Source organism: Fusarium keratoplasticum, chromosome 4 (assembly GCF_025433545.1).
Source record: "Fusarium keratoplasticum isolate Fu6.1 chromosome 4, whole genome shotgun sequence".
Lineage (NCBI taxonomy): Eukaryota > Fungi > Ascomycota > Sordariomycetes > Hypocreales > Nectriaceae > Fusarium > Fusarium keratoplasticum.
Window position 1 is genome coordinate 3,404,906 of NC_070532.1, and position 13,051 is coordinate 3,417,956.

Sequence of the window (13,051 nt, forward strand, 5' to 3'; positions counted from 1 at the left end):
GCCCCGGCCAACCCCTGGCCCTCCCGCTCGCTGGTTGATGTTTTTGCGTCTCCGCTGCATGCATGGGCCGCAGATCCCGGAATCCTTGACATTCATGAAGGCCTGGATCCCTGCCGACCGGATTTCAGGAGAATCTGGCCAAGTACTACGTCCCCGGTAGCATCAAGAGCCGACGACGGAGCATGTGTCAGACACAGATTGCAGTCATACTATGTACCATGAGCGGCAGATAACATTTCATACGTTCGGAGAAACAATCATGACGCCGAGTAAACAAGACAGTCTCTTTTGACTCTACCAGACAGGCCTTTTTATGTAGTGTCTAGGTACATTACACCTGACAGATCCCAACTCCTGGTTTGGCCACCGTCTTCCGGCCAAGACAGCCACGCCGGTATGATATCTATATTTTACATTTCTCTCTATGCCAGCTCTATGCCAGCTCTACTTTATCGAGCAGCAACCTCCACCTCCTGACCCTCAAACTTGGGGAGCTCGGACTCAATCTGAGACCAGCTCTTTTCACCCTCAACGAGCGACCTGATGGCGTCGATAATCTTCTCCTGGTCAGCTCTGACCTGGCTGGTGCTGTCACGATCTCGGAGAGTGACGGTGCCGTCCTGCACGGTTTGGAAGTCGATGGTGATGCCCAGAGGAGTGCCGAGCTCGTCGTTTCGGCTGTAGCGCTTGCCAATACTGGCGGACGAGTCGTCGACACGGCTCGAGATACCAGCGGTGCGCAGACGCTGAGAAAGCTGCTTGAGGAGCGGCTTGAACTGGGGGTTGGAGGAGAGAGGAACCAGAAGCACCTTGGTAGGGGCCACGGTGGGAGGGAAGGACAAGACCTTGTAGCTGTTAGTAACTTGACGAATCATCAATTATGTGAGGGATGCTTACACCACGGGCTTCATCACCGCCCTCACTGGCGCGGGTCCAGAAGCTGTGCTCCATCAGGGAGTAGAGGATACGGCCAATACCGAATGAGGGCTCAATGACGTTGGGGACGAACTCGCGGGTGTTCTCGACCCTCTTGCGGAACTCGATGGCGATCGACTCCTTGCCAATCTGGACCTTGCCGTCGCCGACACCGGCCACCTCGATAGAGATGCTGCCAGTCTCGCTGAGTTCCTTGGCAAGCTGCTCGCGCTGCTCCTGGGAGGTGGCGTCAAGAGCCGCCTCGACAGTCTTGGCATCCTTCTTGAAGAGAGGGCCAAACTTCTTCTTCTCAATGTCGATCTGCCACTCCTCAATGACGAGGGGCTCCTCGCGTCGCTCGCGCACCACCAAGGGGGCACCAGTCTTCTTGGCGTGGACGCTCAAGTCGTAAGCACTTCGGTCGGCGCAGCCAACACACTCAATCCAGCCAGAGGTGGTGAAAAGCTCACAGTCCCAGCAATCGCAGGCGTAGTGGGCCATTTCGTTGGCCATGTGCTGACGGAAACGCATCTTGCTCAGATCGACACCGATCTTCTGCATGAAAAGGTGAATGCGGGCGAGGAAGTAGCCCAGAGTCTCGTTATCAACCAGACCCTCCTTGACAGCCTGGCCAACCTTGACGGTCTTGGTCTCAGTCTTGCCAGACAGCTGAGTGTGGCGGTCGAGGAGGACAAGCTCAATGTCCTCGACTTCGTGGAAGCGGCTATGCTTCTTACCACCCTCGGGATCGACAAAGTGCTCGATCTCAGCCATGAGAAACTCACGGACTCGCAGGAGACCGGCACGAGGAGAGATCTCGTTTCGGTAAGACTTGCCGATAGAGGCGGACGCGAAAGGCATCTGGGACTGGTTGAACTCGAGGAGCTTGGCAAAGTTGAGGAACTGGCCCTGGGCGGTCTCAGGGCGAAGATAGCCGGGGTAGTTGCTGCTGGGACCGATCGTGGTCTGGAACATGAGGTTGAAGGAGACGGGCTCCGAGGGCTGGAGGCCGGTAGCAGGGTTCCTGAGGTCGTACTTCTTGATGAGCTCGCCGAGCTCAGGGCCACCGTAGTTGTCGATTCTGGCCAGGACCTCCTGATACTCCTGGACGACGGCATCGTCGAGCTTGACAGCCTCTGTCTTAGCCTTCTTCTTCTTCTTCTTGGGGTCCTCCTCCTTGTCTTCCACCTTCTGGCCACGGGCCTCCTTGTCGCCGTTCAGTCGGGCCTCGAGAATAGCCTCGACGAAGTGATCGGCTCGGAGAATCTCGCCGTTCTTGGGGTCCTTGCACATCCAGTCGGCGAACTTGTCGACGTGACCACTGGTCTTGAGGACCTCGTGAGGAGTCAAGACAGTGCAGTCAACCTCGAGCATGTCCTCCTCGAGAATGAAGTGCTTGCGCCAGACGTCGATGACGTTGGCCTGGAGGGAGCAGCCAGGAGGGCCATAGTCGTACAGACCACCAACGCCGCCGTAGATCTCGAAGGAGGGGGTATAGAACATGCGACGTCGGAGAATGGACTCGAGGACAGCCTTGTCAAGGGGCTGACCCTTGAGGGTAGTAGCGGTGGAGGTCATGGTGACTGGTTTGCGCTTCTGCGACTTTTGGATCTGAAAAGCGTTGAGGGGTCGTGAGGTCGCAAAGGTGCGGCGGGCAGCGACGGTGCGGGGTGGTGGCGGTGGTGGTCTTGTGCAGGCCGTGAAACGGAACCTGGGACCAAAGCGTGAGTAACTGAGCTGCCTCGTCAAGGGCGGCGCTGCAGAAAAAGATGTTGTCGAGGGTGAGGTTGGAGAGAGCGAGAAGAGACGAATTGGCTTCATCCACTCGAAGTTTACAAAGTCGTAAGAGGATAGAGGAGGGAGGCGTGAGTCACAAGCTCAAGCCGCACTGGTTCCCCTGGGGTCCTCTTTTTGTCTAGGTAGGTAGGTACAGTACGACAGATAGGCAAGTCAGTCACTGACTCTTGGGCCCGACTGTTTGGGGAGGGATGGGCAGCGGTGGACGTCGGTGGATGGTGGGGGAAGCAAGCAGGCGTTGTGTGAGTTTCTCTGGGGGCTGCCGAGCGCTGATTCGGTGATTTCGGTGGTTTGAAGCCCTACGGTGTAGATTTTGCCGTTCTCTTTGCAGCTGTACAAGTGAGGCCTAGACGTGACTGACTTTTTTTTGCGCCTTCCTGATTCATTGACCTCCGACCGGAGCCACTTGCCGTTTGCAAAGCTTGTTCCTGATGGCCTTAACATTAGTCATTGTCAGCAAGATATTGCCAAGCAACGCAAATTTCTCGGAAGCGGACTGCCCAATGACAAGAGGAGAGAAGATCACTGTTAGACCACATCCATATAACACTGGTTGATGAGGCAAAAATGACATCAAAAAAAGAAACCCAATGCGAGACTCGAACTCGCAACCTTTCGATCACCTTAGACAACCGTCCTTGTGGAGGAGCCAAGATAGACTGGGAATTGTTAGTTTGGATGAGCATGTGTGAAGTGACTGGAGAAAACATACAGTCGAATGCGCTAACCATTGCGCCAATTGGGCTGAGGCGTTTATCGCTGGTGGGCGGCTGTTCAACTTTCAGTCCTATACCCCGACCAGCCACAGTGGCTATCTAGCAGCCAAAACACGAGACCATTAGCTTACCCTACTCTGAGGGCAATTAGGAAGGCATTGTAAGAATAATAAGAGAGACATCTAAAATGCAAATCTCATTAGGATACTCTTTACATATTTTAGTATAATATTATATAGATTGATATCTGATCCTTAGGACGAGGTAGATCTTATTTTAACCCGCATGCCACGCCAAGTGCTCAGCTGGGCAGTCGACAATTGGTCCAAGCTCCCCCACAATCCGTTGCTTTGACAACGCTCTGTTTGTTAGACAAGGCCTGCAGGTGACGGCCTGGGTTCATAAAAAGACAGTCCATGTCCGGTGATCGAGGTTTACACTCAAATCGTGTCGGCCCATCTTTTGCTCTTCCCTCCCACTCCGTTACTAACCCCCAGACAGCCCAGCTTCCCTTATTCACTATGGCTGCCCGTACTCTTGAGGCGACATTTGAGCGCATGACGGTGAATGATGAGAATGACTCCGTCGGTGAAAGCTCCAAGTCGTACTCCAAGTCCAAGGTATGTCCGGATTCTGTTGTGCTGATGTTTAGTGACTAACATTGGATTGGCAGGCCGTGGTCTCAACGACTTCATCCTCCCATGGCAGCAGTCGACCCAACCTCTTCAAGGTTGCTCTCCAGTCTCACAGCGGCAATGCCAACGCTGCCGTAGTGCTACCCTCCCAGGCCGCCCAACGAAAGGCCAACGCTCCCTCATCACCTCCTCGAAAAGCCCTTCCTTCCTCGTCACGGACATCAGAAGAGGCCGAAGAAGAACGAGACTCGCTTGCCTCCCTCCCCGAGCAAGCCTCCATCCCCAAACAACTCCACCTGGGCATGTTTGAGATCGGCCGCCCCCTCGGCAAGGGCAAGTTTGGACGAGTGTATCTAGCAAGGGAGAGGGCCTCGGGTTTCATATGCGCCCTCAAGGTCCTTCACAAGAATGAGCTGGTACAGCATAGAGTTGAGAAGCAAGTCCGACGAGAGATCGAGATCCAGAGCAACTTGCGACACCCAAACATCCTTCAGATGTACAACCATTTCCATGACAGCAAACGAGTCATTCTCATCCTCGAGTTTGCTGGCAAGGGCGAGCTGTACAAGCACCTTCGACGAGAGAACCGATTCCCCGAGTGGAAGGCGGCCCAGTACATTGCTCAGGTCGCTTCGGCTCTACGCTACCTCCACCGCAAGCATGTCATCCACCGGGACATCAAGCCCGAGAACATCTTGCTCGGCATCCATGGAGAAATCAAGATGTCGGACTTTGGCTGGAGTGTTCATGCTCCCAACAACCGGAGGAAGACCATGTGTGGAACTCTCGACTACCTCCCCCCAGAGATGATCAAACCCGGCACAACCGACAACTACTACAACGAGAAGGTTGACCTGTGGAGCCTGGGTGTTTTGGCGTATGAGTTTCTCGTCGGCGAGGCGCCTTTCGAGGATTCGCCCATAATGACCCAGCGGAGGATCGCAAGGGCCGACATGGCGGTTCCTAAATGGGTGAGCCCAGAGGCTACGGACCTCATCAAGAAGGTAAGCACACTCACCTACTCTTACGGATAATATGCTGACTTGAAACAAGTTGCTTGTGTTGGATCCCGAGAAGCGAATCCCTCTGGACGACATCCAGACGCACCCCTGGATCATCAAGCACTGTGTCAAGGGGGAGCGGGCCTCCAACCGCGAAAAGGCACAGTAATCTGACTAGACTTAGGTATGGGTACCCTAAGGAACAAAGGCGTTATGGAGAAGCTTAGGATGACTCTCTGGGCTGTGATCATAATGATGTGATGAACGTCTTCACACGTAAAGATGGGACCTTGCCTCTATGCTCTTTGTTAGGCCGAGGCTGGCGTCTATTGGATCGCTATCTTTTCCGATACCTAGAGAGCATATGGGTTGTTTGGGGGCGTGGGTTGGGACCTGGGTTGGGTTACATGGAAGGGGCGTTTTGGCGATTTCATTTTTGATCTATGTTGAGGACGGAACCTGGCCGTTTGCGTTTGTTAGAGTACTGTTGTAAGCGTTTTTACATGGCATCATTAGTGATTGCTTAACGAATCGAGAAGATATGTTCAAGTTTTATATGCCTTTACTTAGGCCCTGATCAAGAGTCTTTTGCCGGCCACATTACCCTGGTGATTAGGATGACTAAATCATGCGGCAAGTATAATCTCATGTATTAGGATACTATGATTAAAGTATGCATACTCCTAAGGTAAGATTTACTAATAAGTTGGCAATAGGAAATTAGAGTATCCTCAAGAAAAGGGCACCCAGAGCAGTCTAAGCGCATAGAAGTGGCAAGCAAGTCAGCTCTAGTTACCGGGTTGTCTATGAGAAGATCAAGAGAGCAAGGCCACTAAGTAACTTGTAAGGCAGACAAGGGCACAAAGCCAGTTTCATTAGAGACGTGCATCAGGGTAGCCTGGAGAGTCCCCAACTCATGGCCCAAGTATTGGGAAGAGATATGACTGAGACGCCCGGGCAAATTGGTATGCCCATGAGCTTGAGATACCTAATTAGGAGTGCTGCGAGATTCATTATATCGTTATGATTTTACACGTGGATGTAACATGGATATGAGCTTGCCGGGCCATGGTACGATCAGTTGTGGTACAAATAGTAAGACTCCTTGTCTAATGGGGTATCGCTGATAATATTGGTGTAAAAGTAGAGATATTGTACAAGTCCTTTTATCGTCGCAGTCGTTAATCAATCACCGGTACACTTCATCAAATGGCCGTGTGTCAGAGAAACAAGAGTCCCAGACTTGGTTGACCACCTTGGTTGCTTGGACGTCGTCTTTGCAACGGGGTCTGGCCATGACGGACTGGATGGCTCTTGTGCGCACACAGTTCTGGAACTGCTGTGTCAACTTCCAGTTGCCTCGGGTAAAGGCCTCTCGTGTCCATCTGCATTCGCCGCTGAGCATGGACGCTCGGATCTAGTGTATCAGTTAGCATTGTGATCAAGCATCAGCTCAATCTCACCCACCTCTGTGCAGGCAGCATGCTTCAAGTCCTTGTCACCAGTCCAGTCCACCTTCCACCGCAGATGATCCCAAGCGTGCACCATCTCGTGCGCGAGCGTATCCTCCAAGTGTTTTCGGTCTCGCACTTCGTTCGCGCAGAGCAAGATGCCATGGTTGGGGCTAAAGCCACCAGACTGACGATGGACCTGGCCATCCTCCTCAAGATGGGCGGGGCATCGACGACAGACAACGTTGGAAGGGTCCAGCCGTCCATTGAGGGCCTGGATCTTCTCGGACATGAAGCGGACGACGGGGGAGTAGGTGAAGAGCCAGTCCCGGTAGTCCTCGCAGCGCTTGCAGTCACGCTCCTCGTGGACGCGGTATCGCCACTCACGGTAGTGGAATTGGCCTTCGGGGGTCATCTGACCAGAGAGGATCTTGAAGTAGTTCATCCACCATGCCGTCTCTGGATCAAAGCCGGTCCGCGCAGGGTTGTTGAAGACTTCCTTGGGAGCTGCTGTGGAGGAGCTCGGCGCAGCTGCCGGGGTGCTTGAAGATGAAGCCGGAGGTTCGGATGACATGATGGGGATGGGCTGGACACGGATCAATTAGATTGATCAGGTGGATTGAACACGGACAGCCTTGTTTGGGGTCGGCAAGGCTGATGAATTATCGTCGTGATGTCTCGAATTGATCTCTCTTTACCTTCCAGCAACGCCCTAGCATGGTGGAAATTCTGCCGCCGGAAAACCGTCGGTGGCACGCCGAGGGCGGTGAGCCTATATATGGCCTCTGATTGGCCCAATTCTCCGAACCCCCTCGACCCATTTTTCCGACATCGGGTCTGGGGATTCATGGGCTTGTCGAGCACAGTCCAATCAACTCGACCATCCACCAACGTTTGCCCAGGATTCTCCCAAGTTGCGCCCAACTCATGACAGAGAGACACCTGCGGTTCCACATCCAAAGCGACAAGGGCGTGCCAAAATGACGAGTGAAATCACTGCTCAATGTAAGCCTTTTTCTTGTCTTCTACTTGCTTCATTCATGTTCTTCCCGTCCATCTCGCGGGTAGTGTCCGGCTGAGGCTTCTATACAATATATAGACGCCAGGGCATTTCCATGTGAAAACACCAAGCACCGAACCAATCCCTGAAATTCACAAGGCCAAGACAAGAGAGGCATTAACTGACCTCTTCTCCTTTTATTCGCAGCCATGAGAGGAAATGGAAAGTCCCTCACCATCGTCATCAAGCTTGGTACGTCGAGAAGGAAGCTTTGAGTCATCCCCCACTAACACAAGGTCCCTAGGAACGAGCTCAATTGTCGACGAAAAGACTCATGAACCGCTTCTCCCAATCCTGACTCTAATTGTCGACACGGCCGTCAAGCTTCGCAAAGATGGCCATCGAGTCGTCATTGTTTCGTCGGGCGCCATCGGCGTTGGTCTCCGACGCATGGATGTCGAGAAGCGCCCCAAGCATCTCGCACAGCTGCAGGTGGGATCACAGTTGCACAACTTTTGAATGTGAAAACTGAAGTGCTAACCCGGTGAAGGCCCTCGCAGCCATTGGCCAGTGTCGTTTGATGAGTCTCTGGGATAGCTTGTTCACCCACCTGAGACAGCCAATTGCCCAGATCCTGCTCACAAGGAACGATATTGCAGACGTAGGCTCACTCTTACTTAATATTCAATCAACAAACTAACCAATTCTATTCTAGCGAACAAGATACTTTAATGCTCAAAACACCTTCAATGCCCTTCTTGAACAAGGAGTGATCCCAATCGTCAACGAGAACGACACCTTGGCCGTCTCAGAAATCAAGTTTGGTGACAACGACACCCTCTCAGCCATCACTGCAGCCATGATCCACGCCGACATGCTATTCTTGATGACGGATGTCGATTGTCTCTATGACAAGAACCCGCGAACAAACCCAGACGCCAAGCCGATCGAGGTGGTCGAAGACATCTCAGCTCTTCAGGCCGATGGTACGTATTCATTCTCATGAATTTGTTACATATAATGCTGACCAAGATCAATCAGTCTCGAGTGCTGGGTCGGCCCTAGGCACAGGTGGAATGAGCACCAAAATCATTGCCGCAAGATTGGGAACCTCGGCTGGTGTCACCACCATCATCACCCGATCCTCGAACCCAGGAAATGTGCTAAACATTGTCCGGTATCTTCAATCACAGCAAAAAGGACACTCGTCTCCAAGCGCCGATGAAGGGGCCAGTCACTTGACACGATCAGCTTCAGCCCTCTCCCTCTCATCTTCAGCAGATCTCACCAGCCCTCCCCTGCATACTCGATTCGTACCAGCGGATGATCCCATCCGAGATCGCCATTTCTGGCTGCTCCACACTCCATATCCCCACGGAACCCTCTACATTGACTCGGGAGCCTACAAGGCACTCCTAGGCAAGGCTGGCCTGCTTCCTGTTGGTGTTGTTGACGTGGAAGGCAACTTTGCGCAGCAAGAGGTGGTGCGGCTCGTGGTTGTCAAGCGTCGGACAACCCCTGGCCCTGACGGCAAGCTCTGGGATGGTATCCCAGAAGAGGTTGGAAGAGCCCTGGTGAACTATGCCGCCGCCGAGATCGGACGCATCAAGGGGCATCAGAGCGTTGAGATTCAAAAGATCCTGGGTTACGCTGACAGCGAGTATGTTGCCCACCGGCAACATGTTGGCTTCTTTAGAAGAGACAGCAGACCCGTGAGCCCATCTCGAGAAATCAACCGGGCTGTGATGGAGTAGGAACCATGTTGGAATGTCAAAAAAACGGTGCAAGCGAATAGATTTGAGCATATAGAGCGCTTTCTGATGATATCTAGCCGTCTATGTAATCAATCACCCAAGCATTGATGTGCTCGGTGCAAATTTTCCCCCCACAACGCCAAAGAATGAAGGATGAATAAAGAGCCCCAACGCCAGCGAAGTACTCACGTCGACAGCTCCAGGCTTAACCCGTCGCGAACAAGTTGTCTTCGTCTCGGAGGTACTCGCCGCAGTCAGCCTGCCTGAAGCAGGTGATACCTGTGGGATCTAGCCTTCGGGCCTCGGCCGTGCTGCGCGCTGTGACGCCAAAGCCCAGGGGCGTGTCGTTCATGCTGTAGACGACAACGCCCTGGTGCTCGGGGCAGTCCTCGGACCAGCGACCGACGTGGGCCTTAACCACGTTGCTGCCATAGAGGAAGGGCATGGTTCCGTTCTCCTTGACCCAGATCTTGTAGCGGGCGTGCTCGGCGATGATGGGGAGGGCCGTGACGTGCAGGCGAAACTTGCCCGACTTGGTAAACTTGCCTAAAGGATCGAGGCGTTAGCCATTGGCGCAACGTATGCGAACTGAGAGTACATACCAAGGCAGGTTCCCAGGGACAGAAGCTTGTCGCGGGCGATCGAGGTGGCCAGGTTGGCGATGGACAGGCGCACATAGAAGACGCGATCGCGAACGAGGCGGAAGACGTAGCGGTCGGCGTTGGGGGAATCGTCGAGCGGCGCGATGAGGTTCTTGAGCGAGCTGCCGGTGTAGTTTGCCAGCTTCTCAAAGAGAGTCTGGGTCTCCTTTTCCGTGAGGGGCCGCATGATGTCTGTTGTTGAATGTGTTGCAAAGGTGGTGAGTTGGTGATGTTGTATTCTTGGTGTTGAAGCTTAGAAAAAAAGTTCCTCTGGGAGAACTGATAAGGAGCTTATCGCCAAATGTGGGGGGCCGGGGTGGGTACGTACTCGCCGTACTGCATCTTGCTGTTCCACTCTGGACACCCATCGCCACTTTAGAATCGAACAAAGTTGCGATTCGTGTTTTCCAAAGTTTTCTTGCTAGTTAGATTTCGATATCCATGTTCTGTTACTCATTTGAGAATTAAAACCACTATGTATAAACTCTTCATCTTCACCATGGGTGGCCGACCAGAAGACGACTCGCTGTGCACTTACAAGACTGGTGGAACAGCATACCCGTAACACCCTCACAGACCGGGGCAAAACTGCTTTGTCCTATATTTTTGCTATTTTATTAACCCTGGGCTTCTTCTATTTTATCTCTTTCTTTCAATGGACTCATTAGTTACCACATTCCGCTCCTGTGGCTCTGTCAAGGGTGTCTTTTGAAGAGCTGACCTTGCAGCGCTCGAAATCAACTCGATCTACTACATTTTATTTCTTATTCACGCCTAACCAAACACTATAACATACTTATTTCCCTCGCTGCTTATACAAACCAAGTCTCCAGGGCTTGAACATGTGTCCTTTCGCTTCCAATTCCCACGAGTCTGTCATTATCATTATCGTGCGCACCCTCATTAATGTGACTGCGTACCTCCTTAGGACTAACTGAGTAACCTCATAAAATATTTACCACCATCGTAATAGTGTGATTATCTCACAACATCTGTCCGTGACTGACAGTGAGTTACGACAAAAGACCATGTCAAAAGAAGCATTCATACAATGGAACCACTCTATTCTACACGTTGCCTATACTATTTAATATCTCATCTATAAGATAGCAACTATTCTTTAACACTCTGGCTTTATGATACTTGACAAACATCATGTTGACGATTAGACACTATGACAACATCCAGCTAACACTCTGTCACAGTCCCCTGATCACCGGGGTGGAAACCTGACCCGAATAGCAGCCCCCAGGCGATTGCCGGCTAAAGAGGCGTTGGACGGAATTTTTTTTTTTTTTTATAAAAGACTCCGCTTTAGAAGTCGCAAAATTGAGCCTTTGTCTATTCGCTGGGTACTAATCGTATGCCTCACCCATCCAACTGTTCTGGGTGATGAACACACAAAGGACATCTTCGGAAATAATATTCAGATATTGAACATATTGGCCAGGTTTAGACAAATAATTTGATAGCCGACTCTTTCATCTCGAGTTGAGTGACAATGAATACATGTTGATGATGCTCTGAAGCTTGATGAACGATGAAGCCATCACGAAGAGTGGGGGCAGCCAGCAATATCGATATCAGTCCTTCACATACTCTATACAGAGAACGATCCATATAGGTAAAATTGCAAGGCCTTCTAGACGCTCAAATACTCTCTTGCTTATGGATGGGGTCCTGTCGAGCACATCTTGCGGCAGTTGGGCAATCACTTCTAACATTTTGCAATTTCTGAGTAACTAGGACTTAGTCCCACATATGCTCTTGATTGATTTTGGATTTTAAACCGCCTCTTATTCGAGGGCTGGTTTTCTCCCTAAGAATCTCAAAATGATACTTGAAGGCGCCCAACACCCAGGAGAGATTGATAAGACAGGTACGGGTACCATGGAGCGGGGACCAAGGTACCTATGAGAGCTCCCCCACCAAACCCCACCACCACCAGACCCTTCCACAACAGGTACCTTGAACTGTAAAGCTTCATCTTGAAACAAGCACCTCGTCTCCATCTGCGGCACATCTCATCCTCCATCTTCCAGCCGCTACCGCTCCGTAACCGCTCGCCCAATATGAATCACATCACCGACATCAACGAACCCTACCCAACCCCCGAGGCTCTCGCCGCGGCCACCAGCACCCACAACCAGGGCCGATTCCGCATCTCGACACGCAAGCTCCCCATCTCAAAGGCCGGCGCGATAGACTCCCTCACCGACAAGATCGGCATCCCCATGCCTGAGATGATCTTTGGCGAGAACCTCGTCTCCCTCGAGCACGTGCCCTCGGGCTGGTCCGTCAGCTTCAACACCCCCGACGCGCTCGACGCCGTTGACAAGACGGATCGCCACATGCTCAAGGTCGCCTACGCCCGGGATTGGGAGAGCACACGGGAGGGGACCACACAGGGGATCAAGGAGGTTGTCAAACCTTATGACTGGAGCTACTCGACGACATACACTGGCACGCTGGCCCCAGGAGCCCAGCAGTTTGCGCCCACGGACCAGGCTATCCCCATTGAACTACTCAAGCGCCGGGACCCCATGATCTTCTTTGACGAGGTCATGCTGTACGAGAGCGAGCTAGACGACAATGGCATCTCCATCTTTAGCGTCAAGGTACGCGTGCACGAGAAGCGCATGCTTCTGTTGTGCCGGTTGTTCATGCGCCTGGACAATGTCATCTTGCGGATACGCGACACCCGTATCTATGTCGACTTTGAGACTGACACCGTCCTTCGCGAGTACTCTGCTCAAGAGGAGAGTTTTGCGAATGTCAAGAGGGTGAGTGCATCTGATCGGCTGCTTTTGACTGCCAGAGAATCCAAGTGTTGCTAACTGTCAATCTGTAGAAACTCTTCATGTCTGGCAGATTGCCCGACGATATTACCATTGCCCTGCGCGATCCTAATGTGCTGGCGCCGCTACTGCCTCTAGTAGAGCAGCGGACAGAGGCTGTTAAACTCAGCGCATGAGATGATACTCAAGTATCTCCGTGTTTCGATCATGGTGTTTGAGGCGTTACGGTTGGTTGCTTCAGTCACGGCATCAGCTGGGAGCGAGATGATCTGACTTGATAAAAAAATGAATTTGTTTTGGATTCCAATAAAGCCAGCAGCATTCTGCTTCTTTAAACACGGCC

General features: G+C 52.2%; 6 protein-coding genes across 6 annotated transcripts; 3 read left to right on the forward strand and 3 right to left on the reverse strand.

Annotated features, from left to right (window-relative positions):
* Positions 1 to 449: 449 nt before the first annotated feature.
* NCS57_00610300 (Glycine--tRNA ligase) lies at positions 450 to 2,736 on the reverse strand (the record flags this gene model as incomplete). Its single annotated transcript, XM_053056001.1, has 2 exons — positions 450 to 845; positions 898 to 2,736. 2 exons carry the CDS (start codon positions 2,734 to 2,736, stop codon positions 450 to 452), a joined length of 2,235 nt encoding a protein of 744 aa, XP_052914956.1.
* Positions 2,737 to 3,844: 1,108 nt separating this feature from the next.
* On the forward strand, positions 3,845 to 5,233 carry NCS57_00610400 (Aurora kinase; the record flags this gene model as incomplete). Its single annotated transcript, XM_053056002.1, has 3 exons — positions 3,845 to 4,048; positions 4,102 to 5,067; positions 5,117 to 5,233. 3 exons carry the CDS (start codon positions 3,845 to 3,847, stop codon positions 5,231 to 5,233), a joined length of 1,287 nt encoding a protein of 428 aa, XP_052914957.1.
* Positions 5,234 to 6,253: 1,020 nt separating this feature from the next.
* NCS57_00610500 (Mitochondrial inner membrane protease ATP23) lies at positions 6,254 to 7,089 on the reverse strand (the record flags this gene model as incomplete). The annotated part of the gene is made up of 2 exons (XM_053056003.1): positions 6,254 to 6,481; positions 6,532 to 7,089. 2 exons carry the CDS (start codon positions 7,087 to 7,089, stop codon positions 6,254 to 6,256), a joined length of 786 nt encoding a protein of 261 aa, XP_052914958.1.
* A 313-nt stretch (positions 7,090 to 7,402) lies between these two features.
* On the forward strand, positions 7,403 to 9,269 carry NCS57_00610600 (PUA domain-containing protein; the record flags this gene model as incomplete). Its single annotated transcript, XM_053056004.1, has 6 exons — positions 7,403 to 7,520; positions 7,723 to 7,767; positions 7,820 to 8,007; positions 8,066 to 8,176; positions 8,231 to 8,501; positions 8,557 to 9,269. The coding sequence occupies exons 1-6, from the start codon at positions 7,496 to 7,498 to the stop codon at positions 9,267 to 9,269; spliced, it is 1,353 nt and encodes a 450-aa protein (XP_052914959.1). The 5' UTR covers positions 7,403 to 7,495.
* A 205-nt stretch (positions 9,270 to 9,474) lies between these two features.
* On the reverse strand, positions 9,475 to 10,097 carry NCS57_00610700 (60S ribosome subunit biogenesis protein NIP7; the record flags this gene model as incomplete). The annotated part of the gene is made up of 2 exons (XM_053056005.1): positions 9,475 to 9,815; positions 9,872 to 10,097. 2 exons carry the CDS (start codon positions 10,095 to 10,097, stop codon positions 9,475 to 9,477), a joined length of 567 nt encoding a protein of 188 aa, XP_052914960.1.
* Positions 10,098 to 11,898: 1,801 nt separating this feature from the next.
* Positions 11,899 to 12,884, forward strand: NCS57_00610800 (uncharacterized protein; the record flags this gene model as incomplete). Its single annotated transcript, XM_053056006.1, has 2 exons — positions 11,899 to 12,693; positions 12,762 to 12,884. 2 exons carry the CDS (start codon positions 11,899 to 11,901, stop codon positions 12,882 to 12,884), a joined length of 918 nt encoding a protein of 305 aa, XP_052914961.1.
* Positions 12,885 to 13,051: the final 167 nt, after the last annotated feature.